This window comes from Pinus tabuliformis, chromosome 4_1, assembly GCF_031772625.1.
Source record: "Pinus tabuliformis cultivar Carrire ecotype Pingquan chromosome 4_1, CPIR1, whole genome shotgun sequence".
Lineage (NCBI taxonomy): Eukaryota > Viridiplantae > Streptophyta > Pinopsida > Pinales > Pinaceae > Pinus > Pinus tabuliformis.
Window position 1 is genome coordinate 219,460,236 of NC_142303.1, and position 17,726 is coordinate 219,477,961.

The window sequence follows — 17,726 nt, forward strand, 5'->3', positions numbered from 1 at the left end:
TGATCTGAAGAAGAGAAAGCCTTTGCACATAACTAACACGTACTTCTACTGGGTTACACGTGAACACATATTGCAATGTCTACAAAACACTGAGACATGTATGCTTTGGAACACCACAAGACTAGTGGCTCAATCTATTCAACAGGGAAGATAAACCTCTGCTCTGATACCACTGTTGGAATCACAATTGGAAAATAAATTCAATTCATATTAAGAATATTGTACATATAAATATAATGTTGAAACAATTGGATTCAATTTCCAAGGTTTCTTGGACTTTAGTAACTGATTACATAATGCACCATAACCCTAACAGATTAGTTGTCCAACTTTATATAATGATATAATATACTTGGAACGTGTAAATAAAAAAATACATCTTTATTTACTAGAAAGCTATCAAACTTCTATACAAAATTTATCATTGATAAAAAATATTTAAAATAATGATAAGTTGGAAACTCAAATGTCCCATTAAACTAAATTGGTACTTGTACTATTACTAGAAATTATTGGTTCCCCAAGGTAGATCCACATGAATATGCCCTTCGAAGGGATTTTAACCTGCACCATAACAAAGAGGCATCCAAAGGATTAGTTGCACCTTAAACATATTTCCTAACTACAATAGGTGTTGAATCCTCCACTTAAAGTTAATGCAATCCTCATTAACTCAATCTTCTACATTTAAGGATATTGAAAGATAAGATTTAAAACCAATACAAATTGGTATTCAAGTATAAAATGATATTAGGTAATATGATCAAGATTTCAAACACAAATCTAAATTTGAAAATGATTGCCAAGTAATTTCGTTCATTTGTTGCAATTTCATGGATGCAAAAAACATTTATTACTTGTGGTTGATGGAAAAAATTAATGCAAATGTATTGAAAAATAATGAACTCGTAAGCCTTGATGCAATTCTCTTAGCACCTGTTAATGCTTCAGTTATGATTGAATGGTAAGAGCATCTCATTAGTAGAAATCTTGGAAACTAAAACACAATTTCAATGATAAGAGCTTTAATCTTAGTCAATATGAGCAACATAAAATATAATCTAGAAACATAATGGACCAAGATATGCCTGATGCAATAACCATGTTATTACCAATATCCAAGTAAAATGTATAAATTGCCTAGAATGATGGTAAATACCAATTTAGTGAATAAATATAGGAAGGGGAAGGGGAATTTTAGCATTAAAGAACATGGTGGACATTTGGTGCACACAGTTAAATTAAATCTAAAGCCTGTGAATATCCTAAGAAACAAAAACACACAATATAGAACCATTATAGGTGAGTTTTTTTCCTTGGTTCATTAAAAGGTTCACAAAATAGTAAGTTATCCATTATAATTCCATCCGTGATGTGGTATCGTCCATCCAAATGGAATGTCAAAAAGGGAAGAGGCCAAGAGCAAGTCTTCATTGATATGAATACTCCTATCACTTAACAACTAAGCTAAAATAGGACTATGTTATACGACACATCCTTTATGTCTTTTAAAGTAATTTCACTATAGGAAAACACGAGGAGGAGAAGGGGAATTTTAGAGTTACAAAAAAGACCAACAAACCACATACAAAATTAAAATGTTAATGGGTTGGCACAACTAGAACTACTTGTGACCTTTCTCTTGGTAGAAGGAATGTTAGGAAGTCAAAATATGGTTAAATGTTGTAGAAACTTTATACCCAACATATTCTCTAAATTGTTATAGGGATGCACAAACTTTATATGAAGAAATTTTTGTACATCTACTTTTGCCTTTTTTAGATAAAATAAAGAGAACCTATAAAGATGGCGCATTTCCCATATATTTTAAGAAATTTTAACACATTATTCTTACACACACACACACACACATAATGTGCCAATCAATTACAAATCATCTTATGTTTGTGAACACATTTCACAAGTTTAAAGAATATTAGGATGGGCTTGGTGAAGATACTTGGCCTTCAACAATGTTGTAAAAAGAGGTAGCATGTCTTCTTAGGGTCCCAACATAGATATTTTGTAGAGTAGTTAATAAGTGAAAGAATTGGTAAACTATAATTAAAAAAAAAAATCTTTCATTATGTAAAAGAATACTTGCATTCTTCATTAAACTATATTAGAGTATATCATCCAATAAATCATGAAAAATAATAAAATATTCAAATAGTTTGATTAAGAAATGGTAGGGTATTAGAACATTGAAGTGCGTTGAAAACATTGATGTGGAAAATACCAATTCAAGCACAAAGTTCTATACCAAAGTGCAAAGGAAAATTTCTCATTGATTATATTACAAAAATATGCAAGCTTAAATAGTTTTTACTATCAAAATTAATATGTTTTACTTAGCTAATTGTGTAGGTATCTCAACAAGCTATCTAATGGTTGTAGATAAAATATCAACCAATTACAAGAATAGGAATCCTAGTGGCAACTCACAACAAACTATAATAATAGTTTCCCTATGTTAATTTCACATAGTGCCAACATACTAATATGAGGAAAACATACTAATATGTACTAGGAGTCCTTATCCTTCCAACAATAGAAGCATTGGTCTCCAACACTTTCAAAAGAGAAGGAAAAAGATGTTGCATTGGAGTTTAAAAAGCCAATAAACTTAATGTAGAAGTTGACCTTGCTTAGCAAGAAGCTATAAAGTAATGGATCCCTAATGAGGATGGGAACTCTTCATTTTGAAAACTGATCAAGAACAAGTGAGAACTAGAAATTTGGAACATAGGAAAGCTATGGGTAATGAAGGATGCAATTTTGAGCCCAGAGTCCAACAAAAAGAGGCCACCAAATCTAATCTTCCAGAAAAAGAGAGAACTTTGCACTGGTTACAATGTATGAAGTACAAATAGGTGTAAATGCTTGAACTATTATCCTAAGGTAGTGTTAGAGGCACCATATGCGAATGGAGAGATATACAATGAAGCAAAACAAACATTGAAGGATGTCGCATGATAGGATGAACCTCTACAATTGTTGATGGTACCTGACACTAGAGATTTAAATGATGTTGTTGTGTGTTGTGTTGCTAAATTAATGTTAGAAAATGTGCATTAACTTAATGAACTGCATCGTGTGGAATTTCTAATGCACTATGAATAAGATATTTTGGGTTAGTTTTATGCAGTGTATATGTGTTGTTGAATACATAATATTGGGATAAATATCCTAAAGGTTTGATCTGTAGATTTAAAGGATTTGTTTCCCTTGGTTCAAAATATCTTTAAATGGATTGAACAACTTTGAGAACCTTTTAGATATAAAATCCTTGGAATTCCACTTCTGTTCTAGAGATTCTATTCTCATAGTCTTCTCTAAGAAAAGACGAACATACAATCCTAGAGACAAGTGCTTAGTTTTGATAGACTTTAGTTTATTGTCTTAATTGATATCATCTAAGCTCTGGTAACAACATAATTGAAGACCATTCCAATATTGATAAGGATTTGCAAAGAATTTGTGTTAATATCTCGAAATATTGTCTAGGAAAAAAACCCTTAATTGAGTGATGTTCCAGGGGCAAGGAACACGTATAAATGCATCTCATGTTGAAGAGAAGCCCTCACAACCTCATCAAGAAGGAAAGGAAAGCATACTAGAGATACAATAGAATAGAATTGTCATTGATGTCCACAGATGACTAAGAAGAGGAGAACAATACCATGTTAGAAACATGATAGAAGAAAATGATCATAAATATCTACAAGTGACCAAATGCAATCAATGAAACTCCGTCAAGAAACTAATAGCTAAAAGCTAGATTAACATAAATAAAATATAAAGGTTTTAAATACACAATTATTTCTCACAAGGTATCATGGAAGCATGCATATTTCAACTCTAAAGAAGCTAATAACAATTAAAAATTAGGGGGAAAAAACAAATACACACAATGATCAAACCTCATATAAAACATTAAAAAACTTTAAAATTATTGATAATTAAATTCAAATTCTAAAAACCCTATTCCAAATAAACACACCGATCACCCTAAATATAAACCTTGCATTAATAAAAAGTATATAAAATCATGCTGAATAAATATTTTATAAACACATTGCACCTCTAAGAGATATAAGTAAATATAAACAAACTGTAAGTAGATATGTTAGTTATTGAGAAAAAAAATCATGGAAAAGCATTAAGGATTTGAATAATGCTTTTGTAAAAGAGATCAGATATTTGCAGAGAAAAAAAATCATGGAGAAGCATTAAGGATTTGAATAATGCTTTTGCAAAAGGAAAAAAAAATCATGGAAAAGCATTAAGGATTTGAATAATGCTTTTGTAAAAGAGATCAGATATTTGCAGAGAAAAAAAATCATGGAGAAGCATTAAGGATTTGAATAATGCTTTTGCAAAAGAGATCAAATATTTGTTGAGAAAAAAAAACTCATGGAGAAGCATTAAGTATTTGAACAATGCTTTTGTAAAAGAGATCAAATATTTGCAATTTGGTCTAATTGTTTAGGACAATTAGGAGTTGAGCTATGGTGTTTCCATGTTAATATCCAGAGTTCAAACCTTATAACTATTTTTTTAGTCAAACGAATTTCATGGTTTTCATTTGTTTAAATTATTTTAAAAAATTGTGATATGATATTTAAGATTCAATTCTATGTATTTGAATGGTAAAAGAAATATTAGAAAAAACACAATATCTTCTGAGCATGATAAAAGTAATTAACAAAAAGAAATAAACAAATAAATTGCTTTTGCCATTGCTAACTGTTATCTAAATTTCAAACATAAGCTGTAACACTCTGTTATCTGTTTTTTTTTCGGTCACACTAATAAATCTCAGGCAGCTACAAGTATGAATGATCTTTTGCTTTACTGTGTATGATATTCTACCTGGAGTTTTTTTGTTTAGCAAAACACCATGCAGCTACATATATGAATGATCTTTACTGTTACGCTATATGAGGTACTGTGTATGCTACTTTACCTGGAGTTTTTGGCAGGTTGCGTACTTGTGGGATTTATCATTTGAATCTCCAAAGTATTTGTTGAAGAAGACTGGTCTGAAATAGGTAATTGTAAAGGTGTACCAAAGGGGACTGGACATGGAGGAGTAGCAATGTCAACGTCTCCTTCCAACATCTGGATGACTTTGCAGATAGGGGGCCGGCTAGATGCCTTGAACTGGATGCACCACAATCCAATTAAACTGAGCTTTTTGGCTATACTCTGATCTTCCTCTGACATGGTTCCTTTTCTCAGATTTCCAAAGGCACCCTTCTCCACCTGCTTAAAAGCCCACTCTGTATAGAAGAACCTGCTGGACCTGCTTTCCCTCTGGTCAAAGTCCATGTTCTTTCTTCCCCCCACCATCTCCATAACCAATATACCGTAACTATAAACATCAGATCTATCGGTCACAGATCCATACATTCTTGATCACATCTCTGGGGCTGCATAACCTAAGGTTCCCCTGTTAGCAACGGAGATGTGACTTTCCCCTCTATCTGATATTTTGGCGAGACCAAAATCTGCAACTTTGGGGAAAAAATCAGCATCAAGAAGAATATTGTGGGGCTTTATATCACAATGTAAGATGCGATTTCTGCAGTCTTCGTGTAGGTATGCAATACCTCGAGCTGTACCAACTGCAATTGAATACAACTGTTTCCAATCCAACTCCAACTCGTGTGGGGCTTTATATCACAATGTAAGATGCAATTTTTGCAGTCTTGGTGTAGGTATGCAATACCTCGCGCTGTACCAACTGCAATTGAATACAACTGTTTCCAATCCAACTCCAACTCGTCCTCTTCATGGGCTCCATGGACATACTTGTCAAGGGAACCATTGACCATGTATTCGTACACTAAAGCTCTTTTGGATCCCTGGGAACAATAACCCAAGAGGCGCACCAGGTTAACATGATAGGTCCTACCCACTGTAGCCACTTCCGCCATGAATTGCTGCTCACTCTGTTTCGATTCGTCCAAAATCTTTACAGCTATCAGATGTCCATTGGGAAGCTTCCCCTTATAGACTGTTCCAAACCCTCCTTTGCCAACCTTGTCTGCCAAATTGTTTGTGTAAGCTGTGATTTGACTATAAGAATACCGGGTGGGCACTTGTGAGGAATAATAATTTAAGAAATTCTCAACGGACTGAGGTGTAGAGTCGAGAGGGTCCATAAACTCCCGAATGCTCTGCTCCTCACTACAAGTCCTTTTATAACAAATTCGACGACGGCCCATTATGCAAGAAACCACTGCTATGCTAGACACAGCAATTACTGTAGAAATTATAGCTGCAAATAGAGTTCGGCAGGATGGTTAGTGGGGAAAATAACCGAGATTTGTTTGTTTCTCTTATCAGAATAGAATCAAACACAACAGCTAATCAAATTACAACTCTGTGCAGTGGAGGTAAAGATAGATCTGTCAATAAAATAATAATTTTTATAAATTATTATAGTTTTGGATGGACGGTGGAGGGATGTAATTAGAGTAGAAATTATAGCTGTAAAAAGATTTTGACAGGATAGTTAGCTGGGAAAAGAACGTGTTAGAATGAAACACAACAGCGATCAAGATAATAAATTTCTGTACAGAGGAGATAAAAAATAGATCTGTGAATAAAAAAATATTTTTCAGAAGTTAATGTGGTGGAGGCGTCATTTATAAGCTTATAGTATAAAAAGATACAAGCAATAAAAAAGTAAGTTTCATCATCAACTTCGGCTTCTGGAGTTTTGGTGTTTAGAATCAATTTGCAAGAGTTTCACTAGTGTTCAAATCTCTGGAGGCGTCACCCACGCATAGTGTAACGCCCCTAGTATAAAAAGATACAAGCAATAAAAAAGCAAGTCCTATCACCAACTCCAGTCTCTAGAATTTTAGTGTTTAAAATAGATTTACCAGAGTCCCACCCGTGTAAATAAATGCACTATTAAACACTCAAAACATCTTTTGAATTAACCATGCACCGTTAAACACTCAAAACATCTTTTCTCTAGCATCTTACCACAAATAAAATTTAACCATCTTTCTCCAGCATATTACCACAAACAGCGTTTAACCGCGAAAATATCAAATGCATTGAGCAAGTGGAACAAATGGATCAGATTTGAATTATATGAGGGATTTACGTGCCATATATTTTGAAGATATCTTTTTTCGTGGAGGCTTACCCGCCATATGTTTTGGAGATGTATTCTTTCCTGGTAGATAACCCACCATAGGGTTTGGAGATGCCTTCTTTGGTGCAGGGTTACCCACCATAGGTTTTGCAGATGGTGGATTTCCTTGACGGTACCCTTTCAAATTTTCCACTATAATGTTCGAATTAACTTCCATTCCTTCAGAGAAAGTCACGATTAAACAGAAGCAACTGAGTAACACAAGTAGCGTAGAGTCTAGACAGAGAAGGAAAAGAGTACTATTGTACAGAAAAAAGATGTTTGGGGATCTCACCATCAGAGCAATTCGTGAAATGAACAGTGCCATCATGGCAAGCGCAGTAATCCCCATAATTCTTATCATTAGGTTGAAAGTCCTTATAGTAAAAATAGGATTGACATCTTCCTCCCGTGGCTTGACACGAATGACAGTGCTGGGGTATAGACCATGAAATTCCGAATCCTCTGTGGAGGGCTAGTTCAAAATTATTACCAGCGCTAATGTTGTAATTTTTACCAGTCGGAACGATTATAGCGTACGAAGTGCAGGCTTCAAAAACCCTATCTATCCCAGGGTAGAAGTAGCAATAGAGGCCGTCGGCTTTTAGGCAATCGACCTGTTGGAGTCCAAAGCCTAGGACATTTCCTTCGCCCAGTGCTTCTTGTTTACAGTTATAGATTGTTCCCATTTGGTATCCATGAGAAAGATTGAAGAATCTACCCATCATCAACCAATCATAGGTATCTGTGAAATTGCCTGTATCAGCTGTATAATCATTAGTGGTGATTTGTAAGGCTTCAGGGTGATTTGTAGGGTTTCGATGAGGGGAGATATTTCCAACAACATTCCAAGAATGGTAGAGCGTAAGGGTCAAGGAAATGGTTCGATTGTTTATGCAACTAGCCAATAAAAGGCCACAATTCCCGAAGGGGTATTGGATGGTGGAATTGCCACATTTGGAAGGACTGCAGTCTTCATACGAATATTGGGCATTGGCGAAGATGACGAAGGCGAGGAAGAGACCAGAAATAATACCAGGAAGGAGGAGGCCGGGGAAGTTCATTTTGAGTTCGTTTGCGAACTCAGGAATTGCAGAAACAGAAGGACGTGCTTGGCAGAGATGAGAGCAGTGATAATATAGATGGATTGGCCTGACCTTAGCGGAGACTTGGCTTACTTTCATGGCGACTTTCACCACTCAACGTCGTTAAACGACTTTCTAAATTGAATACTTTTATTTTCATGGCGACTTTCACCACTCAACGTCGTTAAACGACTTTCTAAATTCACTTTTATTTTCTTTCAACTGTTTCATCTATGAAATAGTTGTTATTGAATTCTGTGTATCTAGAATATTTTTTTTCCTAATTAAAGAAATAGTGTTTAAGCAATAGTGTTTAAGTAGTTTATCATTTTCAAGTATATATAATTTTGTTTGGGATTCGACCACAAGACACAAGTCTGGTGTAGACCAACTTCTTTTATATGGTTTTGCATTTTAAACATTATATGTTTTTGGATTTTAAGAATATTTTTTTTCAAAATGCAGAAATTGAATAGATTGCAGCTCTCAAGTATACATAGTCTTGCTCGGGATTGGACCACAAAACGTATTGATACCAACCTCTCCACCTAGCCATAAGACCACATCCTCTAGATTAAATTGAATGCTTATTATTTGCGTTGTTTAAACATTATATGTTTTTGGATTTTATGTTATACGTTTTGAGCTTTTTTTTTTGGGCCAAATCTTGATATTCGTTGTTTAAAATCCGTTTTTAACTCCGTATATGGATTCGACACCGGGAAAAACCCAAAACATTTTAATTGTAAAGAGTTCACAATTTAAACTTGTGATTTCAACAAATTCATGTAGAATTTTAAGCAAATTAAATCTAAAAATACACCCCAAAAAACCCTCCAAAACATATTATATTACTCACTAACTTACATCCATAATCATATTTTTAAATTTATTTAAACAAATTAGATATTTATGTATTGAAAATCTGCTTCACTTTTCATAATTTCAATTTACCTAAATAAATATAAATATTCATACTTATAATTTTTTCTTTATAATGTTTATTCACACTAACACATTAATCATCACAAAATTAGATCTATTAGACATTTATGTATTGAAAATCTATCTGGACCCTTTTTCAAAATTTGAATTTAGCTAAACAAATGTGAGTATTCATGTATATAATCTTTTCTTTACGCCATTTACAATAACACTTCAAATTATCTACCATTAGGTGCATTAGACATTTCTGTATTGAAAAATTATGCACCTGGAATATTATGTATTGAAAATTTGTTATAAGATCAATTATTTATAGGATTGATGAAGATTACCCATTTATTATTTATAGGATTGATGAAGACTACCCATTTATTTATAAAATTGGTAAGTATTGATAATAGATTGTGCAAAATTATTGGTTAAATTTTTTAATAATTTTAAATTTTATATATTTTTAAATGGATATTAATTTTTTGTTTTTATTTTTTTTCATATTATTTATATTTAAGATGATCAATTTTCACAATAATTTATAATGATGATAATTAATGTTTATTAAAATCTATATAGTTTATTAAACCTTAAGAAGATAAGAGATTCTTTAACATTTTATTTCTATGTTAATCACCATAATTTTGTTAAATTAAAACATCAAGAAAATTGGTAGTGTGATAATGGTGCAATCAAAATTGGACATAAAAAGAAGATAAGAGATTTTTTAACATTTTATCTTTATGTTAAATTTGATCACCATAGTTTTTTTGAATTAAAAGGTCAAGAAAGTTAGGAGACTTGCTTCAATTGAAGATAGTATTTAATTTTGCTGAATTAAAAGATAAAGAAAGTTGGTGGTGCAACAATGGTCCAACCAAGATTAGGTATAAAAAGAAGATAATAGATTTTTTAACATTTTATTTCTATGTTGAATTAGATCACTATAGTTTTGTTGAATTTCTTTCTCTAAAAATTATTAATTAAAATATATAATGACTTTGAAACTTGAAAACTTCTAAATAGATAATTAATTTTAGTGAGATTTTAGTTTTTAATGTGAAAAGTCCGTTTATTTTATTAATTTGTATGATTTTTACATATTTTTTTTATTAAATTTATTTGTTTTCATTTAAGAAGTAAATTGACTTATTATTTTCATGTGACCATTGTGAAACTACTAAATTGAATACTTTTATTTTCTTTCAACAGGTTCATCTATGAAATAGTTGTTATTAAATTTTGTGTATCTAGAATATTTTTTCCTAATTAAAAAAATAGTGTTTAAGCAGCTTGTCACTTTCAAGTATATATATTTTTGCTTGGGATTGGACCACAAGACACAAGTCTTGTGTAGACCAACCTCCCTTATATGGTTTTTCATTTTAAACATGATATGTTTTTGGATTTTAAGAAAAAAAAAAAAAATTCAAAATGCAGAAATTGAGTAGCTTGCAGCTCTCAAATATATATAGTCTTGCTCGGGATTGGACCACAAGACGTATTGATACCAACCTCCCCACCTAATCATACGTCCACATCCTCTAGATTAAATTGAATGCTTATTATTTGTGTTGTTTAAAATCTATATAGTTTATTAAATCTTAAGAAGATAAGAGATTCTTTAACATTTTATTTCTATGTTGATCACCATAGCTTTCTTAAATTAAAACATCAAGAAAATTGGTAGTGTGATAATGGTCCAATCAAAATTGGACATAAAAAGAAGATAAGAGATTTTTTAACATTCTATTTTTATGTTGAATTTGATCACCATAGTTTTTTTGAATTAAAAGGTCAAGAAAGTTACGAGACTTGCTTCAATTGAAGATAGTATTTAATTTTGTTGAATTAAAAGGAAAAGAAAGTTGATGGTGCAACAATGGTCCAACCAAGATTAGGTATAAAAAGAAGATAATAGATTTTTTAACATTTTATTTCTATGTTGAATTAGATCGCTATAGTTTTGTTGAATTTCTTTCTTTAAAAATTATTAATTAATATATATAATGACTTTGAAAATTGAAAATTGAAAATTGAAAACTTCTAAATAGATAATTAATTTTAGTGAGATTTTAGTTTTTAATGTGAAAAGTTGGTTTATTTTATTAATTTGTATGATTTTTACATAGTTTTTTATTAAATTTATTTGTTTTCATTTAAGAAGTAAATTGACTTATTATTTTCATGTGACCACTATGAAAGTACTAAATTGAATACTTTTATTTTCTTCCAACTAGTTCATCTATGAAATAGTTGTTATTGAATTCTGTGTATCAAGAATATTTCTTTTTTCAAATTAAAGAAATAGTGTTCAAGCAGCTTATCACTTTCAAGTATATATAATCTTGCTTGGGATTGGACCACAAGACACAAGTCTTGTGTAGACCAACCTCCCTTATATGGTTTTGCATTTTAAACATGATATGTTTTTGGATTTTAAGAATATTTTTTTTCCAAAATGCAGAAATTGAGTAGCTTGCAGCTCTCAAGTATACATAATCTTGCTCGAGATTGGACCACAAGACATATTGATACCAACCTCCCCACCTAATATAGGACCACATCCTCTAGTTTAAATTGAATGCTTATTATTTGCGTTGTCTAAAATCTATATAGTTTATTAAATCTTAAGAAGATAAGAGATTCTTTAACATTTTATTTCTATGTTGATCACCATAGTTTTGTTAAATTAAAACATCAAGAAAATTAGTAGTGTGATAATGGTCCAATCAAAATTGGACATAAAAAGAAAATAAGAGATTTTTTAACATTTTATTTTTATGTTGAATTTGATAACCATAGTTTTTTTGAATTAAAAGGTCAAGAAAGTTAGGAGGCTTGCTTTAATTGAAGATAGTATTTAATTTTGTTGAATTAAAAGGTCAAGAAAGTTGGTGGTGCAACAATGGTCCAACCAAGATTAGGTATAAAAAGAAGATAATAGATTTTTTAACATTTTATTTCTATGTTGAATTAGATCACTATAGTTTTGTTGAATTTCTTTCTCTAAAAATTATTAATTAAAATATATAATGAGTTTGAAAATTAAAAACTTCTAAATAGATAATTAATTTTAGTGAGATTTTAGTTTTTAATGTGAAAAGTCAGTTTATTTTATTAATTTGTATGATTTTTACATATTTTTTAATTAAATTTATTCGTTTTCATTTAAGAAGTAAATTGACTTATTATATTGTATGATTTTTACAAAATTTTCCATTCAATTTATGATTTTAATGTTTTTTTTTTTATTAAATTATTAATGTGAATGAATTTGATTAAAAAAATTAAAATTATGTAAAATTTTGTATATATTTTTAATTATTTATATTTTTTAAATGTGATTTTTAAAAAATTTTATAATCACATCAAATATAAATAAGAAAAATTAATAAATAATTAATTTTTATTATTTTACAAAATGTTAATTATTGGGAAAGTGTGGTTTATATTGGAATTGAGTTTGAGATTTTCAAAATTGTAAGAGTTTGAAAATTTCAAAATTTTAAATTATGAATAGCTAAAATGTAATAATCTAAGAATATTTTTAGTATAACACGTTCCAATAGTATAAAAAGTATATGAATAAATTTTCAATTTTTTTTTTCCTATATTTAATTTATTAAAAATTTTTATTATTTTTTTTTCTCAATTAGTCTACTCCTATATTCATACAAAAAGTTACAGTGAGGTTGGCCTCGAGATTTCATGCCATGAGGTTGGCATATAGCAAAAACTTGACATCCTGACTGTAGAACCGTCAAAATGACTTACATCAGTGAGAATAACTTCCAGGAACATTGAACATACCAGACAGACACAAAAACTGACCCAAACAGCAATATCGGACTGAGTGAAACACTGCTGTTTCAAGGATCGATTTTTACATAGATATAAGCATAAAAAGACCCTGACCTATGTCATAAACAAAAGCCTGAGACAGGCATGAACCCTGTGGATCAAAAAGGAGGAGAGCTTTAACTTCAGAGGCAAAACCATAGAACCGGAGGCGCTGACTGTCTTAATCTTCATCTGAAGTGGATGGTTGTTCCTCTATAACCCTGCACCCAAAATGGCTAGAGTCCATGGAGTCAGAGGAGCGGATTGCAAAGCTGGAAGGCTCTCCTCTCGTGCTTGGGCCGACGTTGGCCTCAGAGTGCGTGGTGGGCATGCTTCCGGTGCCTTGGCGTGGGGTGGCAGTTTGACTTGCCACCTTCTGTTCCTCCGTAGCCCTCTGATGAACAGCACCCGGACCCGAGTTGTGCTCACATCTTTCGATGGTTACAGATACGATGAAAGAGGAATTTGCCAGTGAACAGGGAATGCGATAGCGGGCAGTGGGATGCACATGATGCAGACAGGCTTCACCTCTATCCTGCCCTCGACCTCGGCCTCTGCCACTTCTGGTTGCTGGGTAGGCCGACGCATCTTCAGAGGGGTCCAGAGAGATGGAGGTATGCTGGGCGGTGGCTCTACCATGTGAACCGTTGCGCCTGCTGATCATTCTCAGCCTTTCTTTCGGCATGATTATGGGATGGGAACAATTAAACGGAGGAGGGAAGGTGGATGATCGACTGTGGGACGAAATCACTGAGAGAGCAGGAAACTGAGCCTGTGAAAAGCAGAAGGCTTTAGGAATAGGAGCTGAAGGGAGGCCGGAGAAGATGAAGGCGTAAAAAGCTCTACAGAGCAAGACCAACCGGGAAGAATTCTTGGCATTCACCAGTGCCGAAAGGGAGCAGACAGGCAGACTTTCGCTTGGAGAGAAGCCCAAGACCGCGACCTGGACTGAGCCGAAAGCAAACCAAAGAACAGCAACAATGAGAATGAGATGGAGCGCCATCGTGCCTATGACCAAAAACAGGGTGGGCAGAGTTAATGCAGCCTTAAATGCATATGTGCGAGGCCTGTCAGCCATGCCAAGAGTCATACGCTTCACGCAGATGGGCTGCCACTTGCCCATCTCTCGCGCCTCCAACGTACCCTTGTAACTAACAAACACCCGCATCCGGGATTATTAAAAATTAATTAATAAAATAAACGTGATAATTTATAATTAATGAACTAAAAGCTGATGACTTTAGCGATTGGGTGGACCATGAAAATAAATCGACTTTACTACTAAGAAGGTTAATTAATTGCATTATAACTTAAACAATAAAATAACATGTAAATAAGTAAACTACAAATTCACTGATAAATTTACATGGTTTTCATACTCTTAAGAAATCCTTATTTACTCCATCAAATTAATAATTAAGATTCCCATCAAACTCCATCAAATTAATAATTAAGATTCCCATCAACATGTGAAAAATGTTGCCCACTGTGTAGCGGTAGATTGACAAATAGACTTGAGGCTCTTCATCGGAGACTAAAAGCCGATCGACTTTAGCGGTTGGGTGGAGAAGGAAAATAAATTGATTTGGATGGGAGGAAGGTTAATTAAAAAACTATTTATTAAAATGATATTGATTAATTAAATATTATTTATTAAAATGTGAAATAAAGATATTGTATTTTAGAAATTAAAATTAAAATTAGGTTTTATGTGTTATATTTTTTTTCTCAAGGAAAAATCACAATTTTATTTATAAATGAACAAAATTACATATTTTCTGAATTTGCTTTGTGATTTATATTGCATTAAGAATTTATGTAGAAATAATATAAGAGTTTGTTTTTTTTTGTTTTTTTTGTTTTTGTTTTTGTTTTTGTTTTTTTTTTTTTTCGACGCGAACTAGCTAGTGTGGTTCATTATCAGGACCATATGAAGATGCTAGTGTGGTTCATTATCAGGACCACATGAAGATGCAGATCATGGCACGAGCAGGACCACATGAAGATGCTAGTGTGGTTCATTATCAAGACCACATGAAGATGCAGATCATGGCACGAGCAAGACCACATGAAGATGCAGATCATGGCACGAGCAGAACCACATGAAGATGTTAGTGTGGTTCATTATCAGGACCACATGAAGATACAAATCATGGCACGAGCTTAAATAAAGGGCGATGTAAAGACCAAAAGATCATATAATGGTTAGTTTATGAAAATTAATATTTTAATAATGGTTATTAAGATCAAATAATATTCCTATACGGACTAGTTTAAGAATAATAATAATAATAATAAGAAACAAACAATCCAAGTCAACCAAATACAGGGAAAGAATAAAAATAAATAAATAAATAAAATAAAATAAATATGAGTCAAGGCCTCATTAGTGAGTCAAGATCCTATATCAAAAATTATAATTAAAAGAGACTAAAATTAAAACAAAGCAATCAAAAGGGAGGGTAAAACTATTATTATTATTATTATTATTATTATTATTATTATTATTATTATTATTTTATAACGATTAGTTTATGAAAAATAATATTTTAATAATGATTATTAAGATCAAATAATATTCCTATAACATCCCTATAATGGCTAATTTAAGAATAATAATATTATAATTAATAATAATTATTAAAAAAACAAATCTGCAAACAAAAACAAACTAGGAGGACAGGACAAAGACCCAGCTTTTGCTAATATTCCAACCATCGTCTCTATTTAAATTATTGGGCCTTTTTTCGATTTCCAAGGCCTCCCTGAATTTACGATGATGGAAATGACTAACCTTGGCAATGACATGGGCTTCCTCAATGCAGATGTGATGCCTAGATTTTTCTGCGTGTTCTGCCAAAGCAGAGGAGCGGGTCCTACCATGCTTGATGTCAGTTGCATGCTTGCGAATCCTTTGATTAATTGAGCGACCAGTCTCACCAATGTAGGGAGTCCCACAAGAGCAAGGGATAACATAAACACCTTTCATATTTTTTGGTTCCACAGGGTCTTTAATGGATCTAGGGAGCTTCAAATGGTATTTAAAGATCTAAAGATTGAAGGAACCTTATGTTTCTTTAGGATCCTCGCAATCTTGTCTGTGGTTCTTTGGATAAAAGGGAGATGAACCCCAAGAAAATGATCCTTGGTTTCTTTCTTAGCCTTAGGACCTTTTTCAGCTTTGAGGAAAGCCATAGTACATTGGTGTCTACTATACCCATTATTAAAGAAAACACTCAAGAGGTGTGCTTTCTCCTCATTGAGATGGTTATCATCATAAGCCCTTAAATCTCTAGTTGTTAATGTATTGAGAACACGAAGCTTTTGAGCCGGGAAATGATGATAATTAACATGGAGATATTGCTTTGTGTGAGTTTTCTTTTGAAAGATTCGATGAGAAAAAGATCTATCTTCATTCCTTGAGAGGAGGACGCCAAAGAAGGGTAGACTATTATTACTTTCAAATTTCATTGTGAACTTTATGTAATTAGACTGATTATTAAGATGAAGGAAAAAAAAGGTCCAACTCTTCCTTGCCGTGGGACCAAATGACACAAGTGTCATCCACAAATCTCTTCCACATCCTAGGCAGAAGACGAGAAGAGGCCAAGGCCCTTGATTCAAAATCCTCCATGAATAGATTAGCCACCACAGGGGAGATGGGGGAACCCATGGCGACACCACAAGTTTGTTCATAGAATTCCCCATCGAAGGAAAAGAAAGTAGAGGTAAGATAGATATCAACTAACTTAGCAGTATCAAGATCAATAATACGCTTGATGACCTCGATGGCCTCGATGATAGGGATATTAGTGTATAGTAGACACCAATGTACTAAGGCTTTCTTCAAAGCTGAAAGAGGTCCTAAGGTTAAGAAAGAAACCAAGGATCATTTTTCTGGGGTTCATCTCCCTTTTATCCAAGGAACTATGAACAAGATTGCGAGGATCCTAAAGAAGCATAAGGTTCCTTCAACTTTTAGGCCTCTAAATACCATTTGAAGCTCCCTAAGATCCGTTAAAGACCCCGTGGAGCCCAAAAATATGAAAGGTGTTTATGTTATCCCTTGCTCTCGTGGGACTCCCTACATTGGTGAGACTAGTCGCTCAATTAATCATAGTAAATTCAAGGAGGCCTTGGAAATCGAAAAAAGGCCCAATAATTTAAATAGAGACGATGGTTGGAATATTAGCAGAAGTTGGGTCTGGTCTTGACCTCCTAGTTTGTTTCCGATAGCGGATTTTTTTTAATAATTATTATAAATTATAATATTATTATTCTTAAATTAGTCGTTATAGGAATATTATTTGATCATAATACTTATTATTAAAATATTATTTTTCATAAACTAGCCGTTAAAAAAAATAAAATAATAATAATAATAGTTTTACCCTCCCTTTTGATTGCTTTGTTTTAATTTTAGTCTCCTTTAATTATCATTTTTGTTAACAGCATATTTCGGAAAAAATCACATAAGATATATTCTTATCGACGTGTTTCGAACCAACTAGTGTGGTTCATCTTCAAGATAAGATGAGGAACCAGATCCAGGGAATGAAATAAATAGATGTAGAGAGTTGTTAACTAGCCGTTAACGAGTAACATCTATTTTGATTAAGGGTAGAGAAAAGAATTGAAAAAGGGTTACGGTAAATAATTAATTTAAAATTTTATTATTTTTATGAAAATATTAAAATCAATTATAA

The 17,726-nt window shown here is 32.5% G+C and overlaps 2 protein-coding genes across 2 annotated transcripts; both read right to left on the reverse strand.

Moving 5' to 3' along the window:
* Positions 1-486: 486 nt before the first annotated feature.
* Positions 487-5,656, reverse strand: LOC149175023 (LEAF RUST 10 DISEASE-RESISTANCE LOCUS RECEPTOR-LIKE PROTEIN KINASE-like 2.2). Its single transcript, XM_089422733.1, has 2 exons — positions 4,970-5,656; positions 487-564 (listed from the first exon to the last, which is right to left on the reverse strand). Exons 1-2 carry the CDS (start codon positions 5,413-5,415, stop codon positions 510-512), a joined length of 501 nt encoding a protein of 166 aa, XP_089278859.1. The 5' UTR covers positions 5,416-5,656; the 3' UTR covers positions 487-509.
* On the reverse strand, positions 5,422-8,340 carry LOC149175024 (uncharacterized). Its single transcript, XM_089421032.1, has 4 exons — positions 7,452-8,340; positions 7,169-7,336; positions 5,735-6,286; positions 5,422-5,630 (listed from the first exon to the last, which is right to left on the reverse strand). Exons 1-4 carry the CDS (start codon positions 8,338-8,340, stop codon positions 5,422-5,424), a joined length of 1,818 nt encoding a protein of 605 aa, XP_089277158.1.
* Positions 8,341-17,726: the final 9,386 nt, after the last annotated feature.

What these genes read in the sequence shown, in the direction of transcription:
- LOC149175023 (XM_089422733.1), bottom strand. Translation starts at nt 5,415, where the DNA reads ATGTATGGATCTGTGACCGATAGATCTGATGTTTATAGTTACGGTATA. An exon ending in CAACCTGCCAAAAACTCCAG is followed by an intron (nt 565 to 4,969) that starts GTAAAGTAGCAT and finishes GTTATGGTGCAG; the next exon opens with GTTAAAATCCCTTCGAAGGG.
- LOC149175024 (XM_089421032.1), bottom strand. Translation starts at nt 8,340, where the DNA reads ATGAAAGTAAGCCAAGTCTCCGCTAAGGTCAGGCCAATCCATCTATAT. An exon ending in ATCTCCAAAACATATGGCGG is followed by an intron (nt 6,287 to 7,168) that starts GTAAGCCTCCAC and finishes CTCTATTTGCAG; the next exon opens with CTATAATTTCTACAGTAATT. An exon ending in TGCAGTTGGTACAGCGCGAG is followed by an intron (nt 5,631 to 5,734) that starts GTATTGCATACC and finishes ATTCAATTGCAG; the next exon opens with TTGGTACAGCTCGAGGTATT.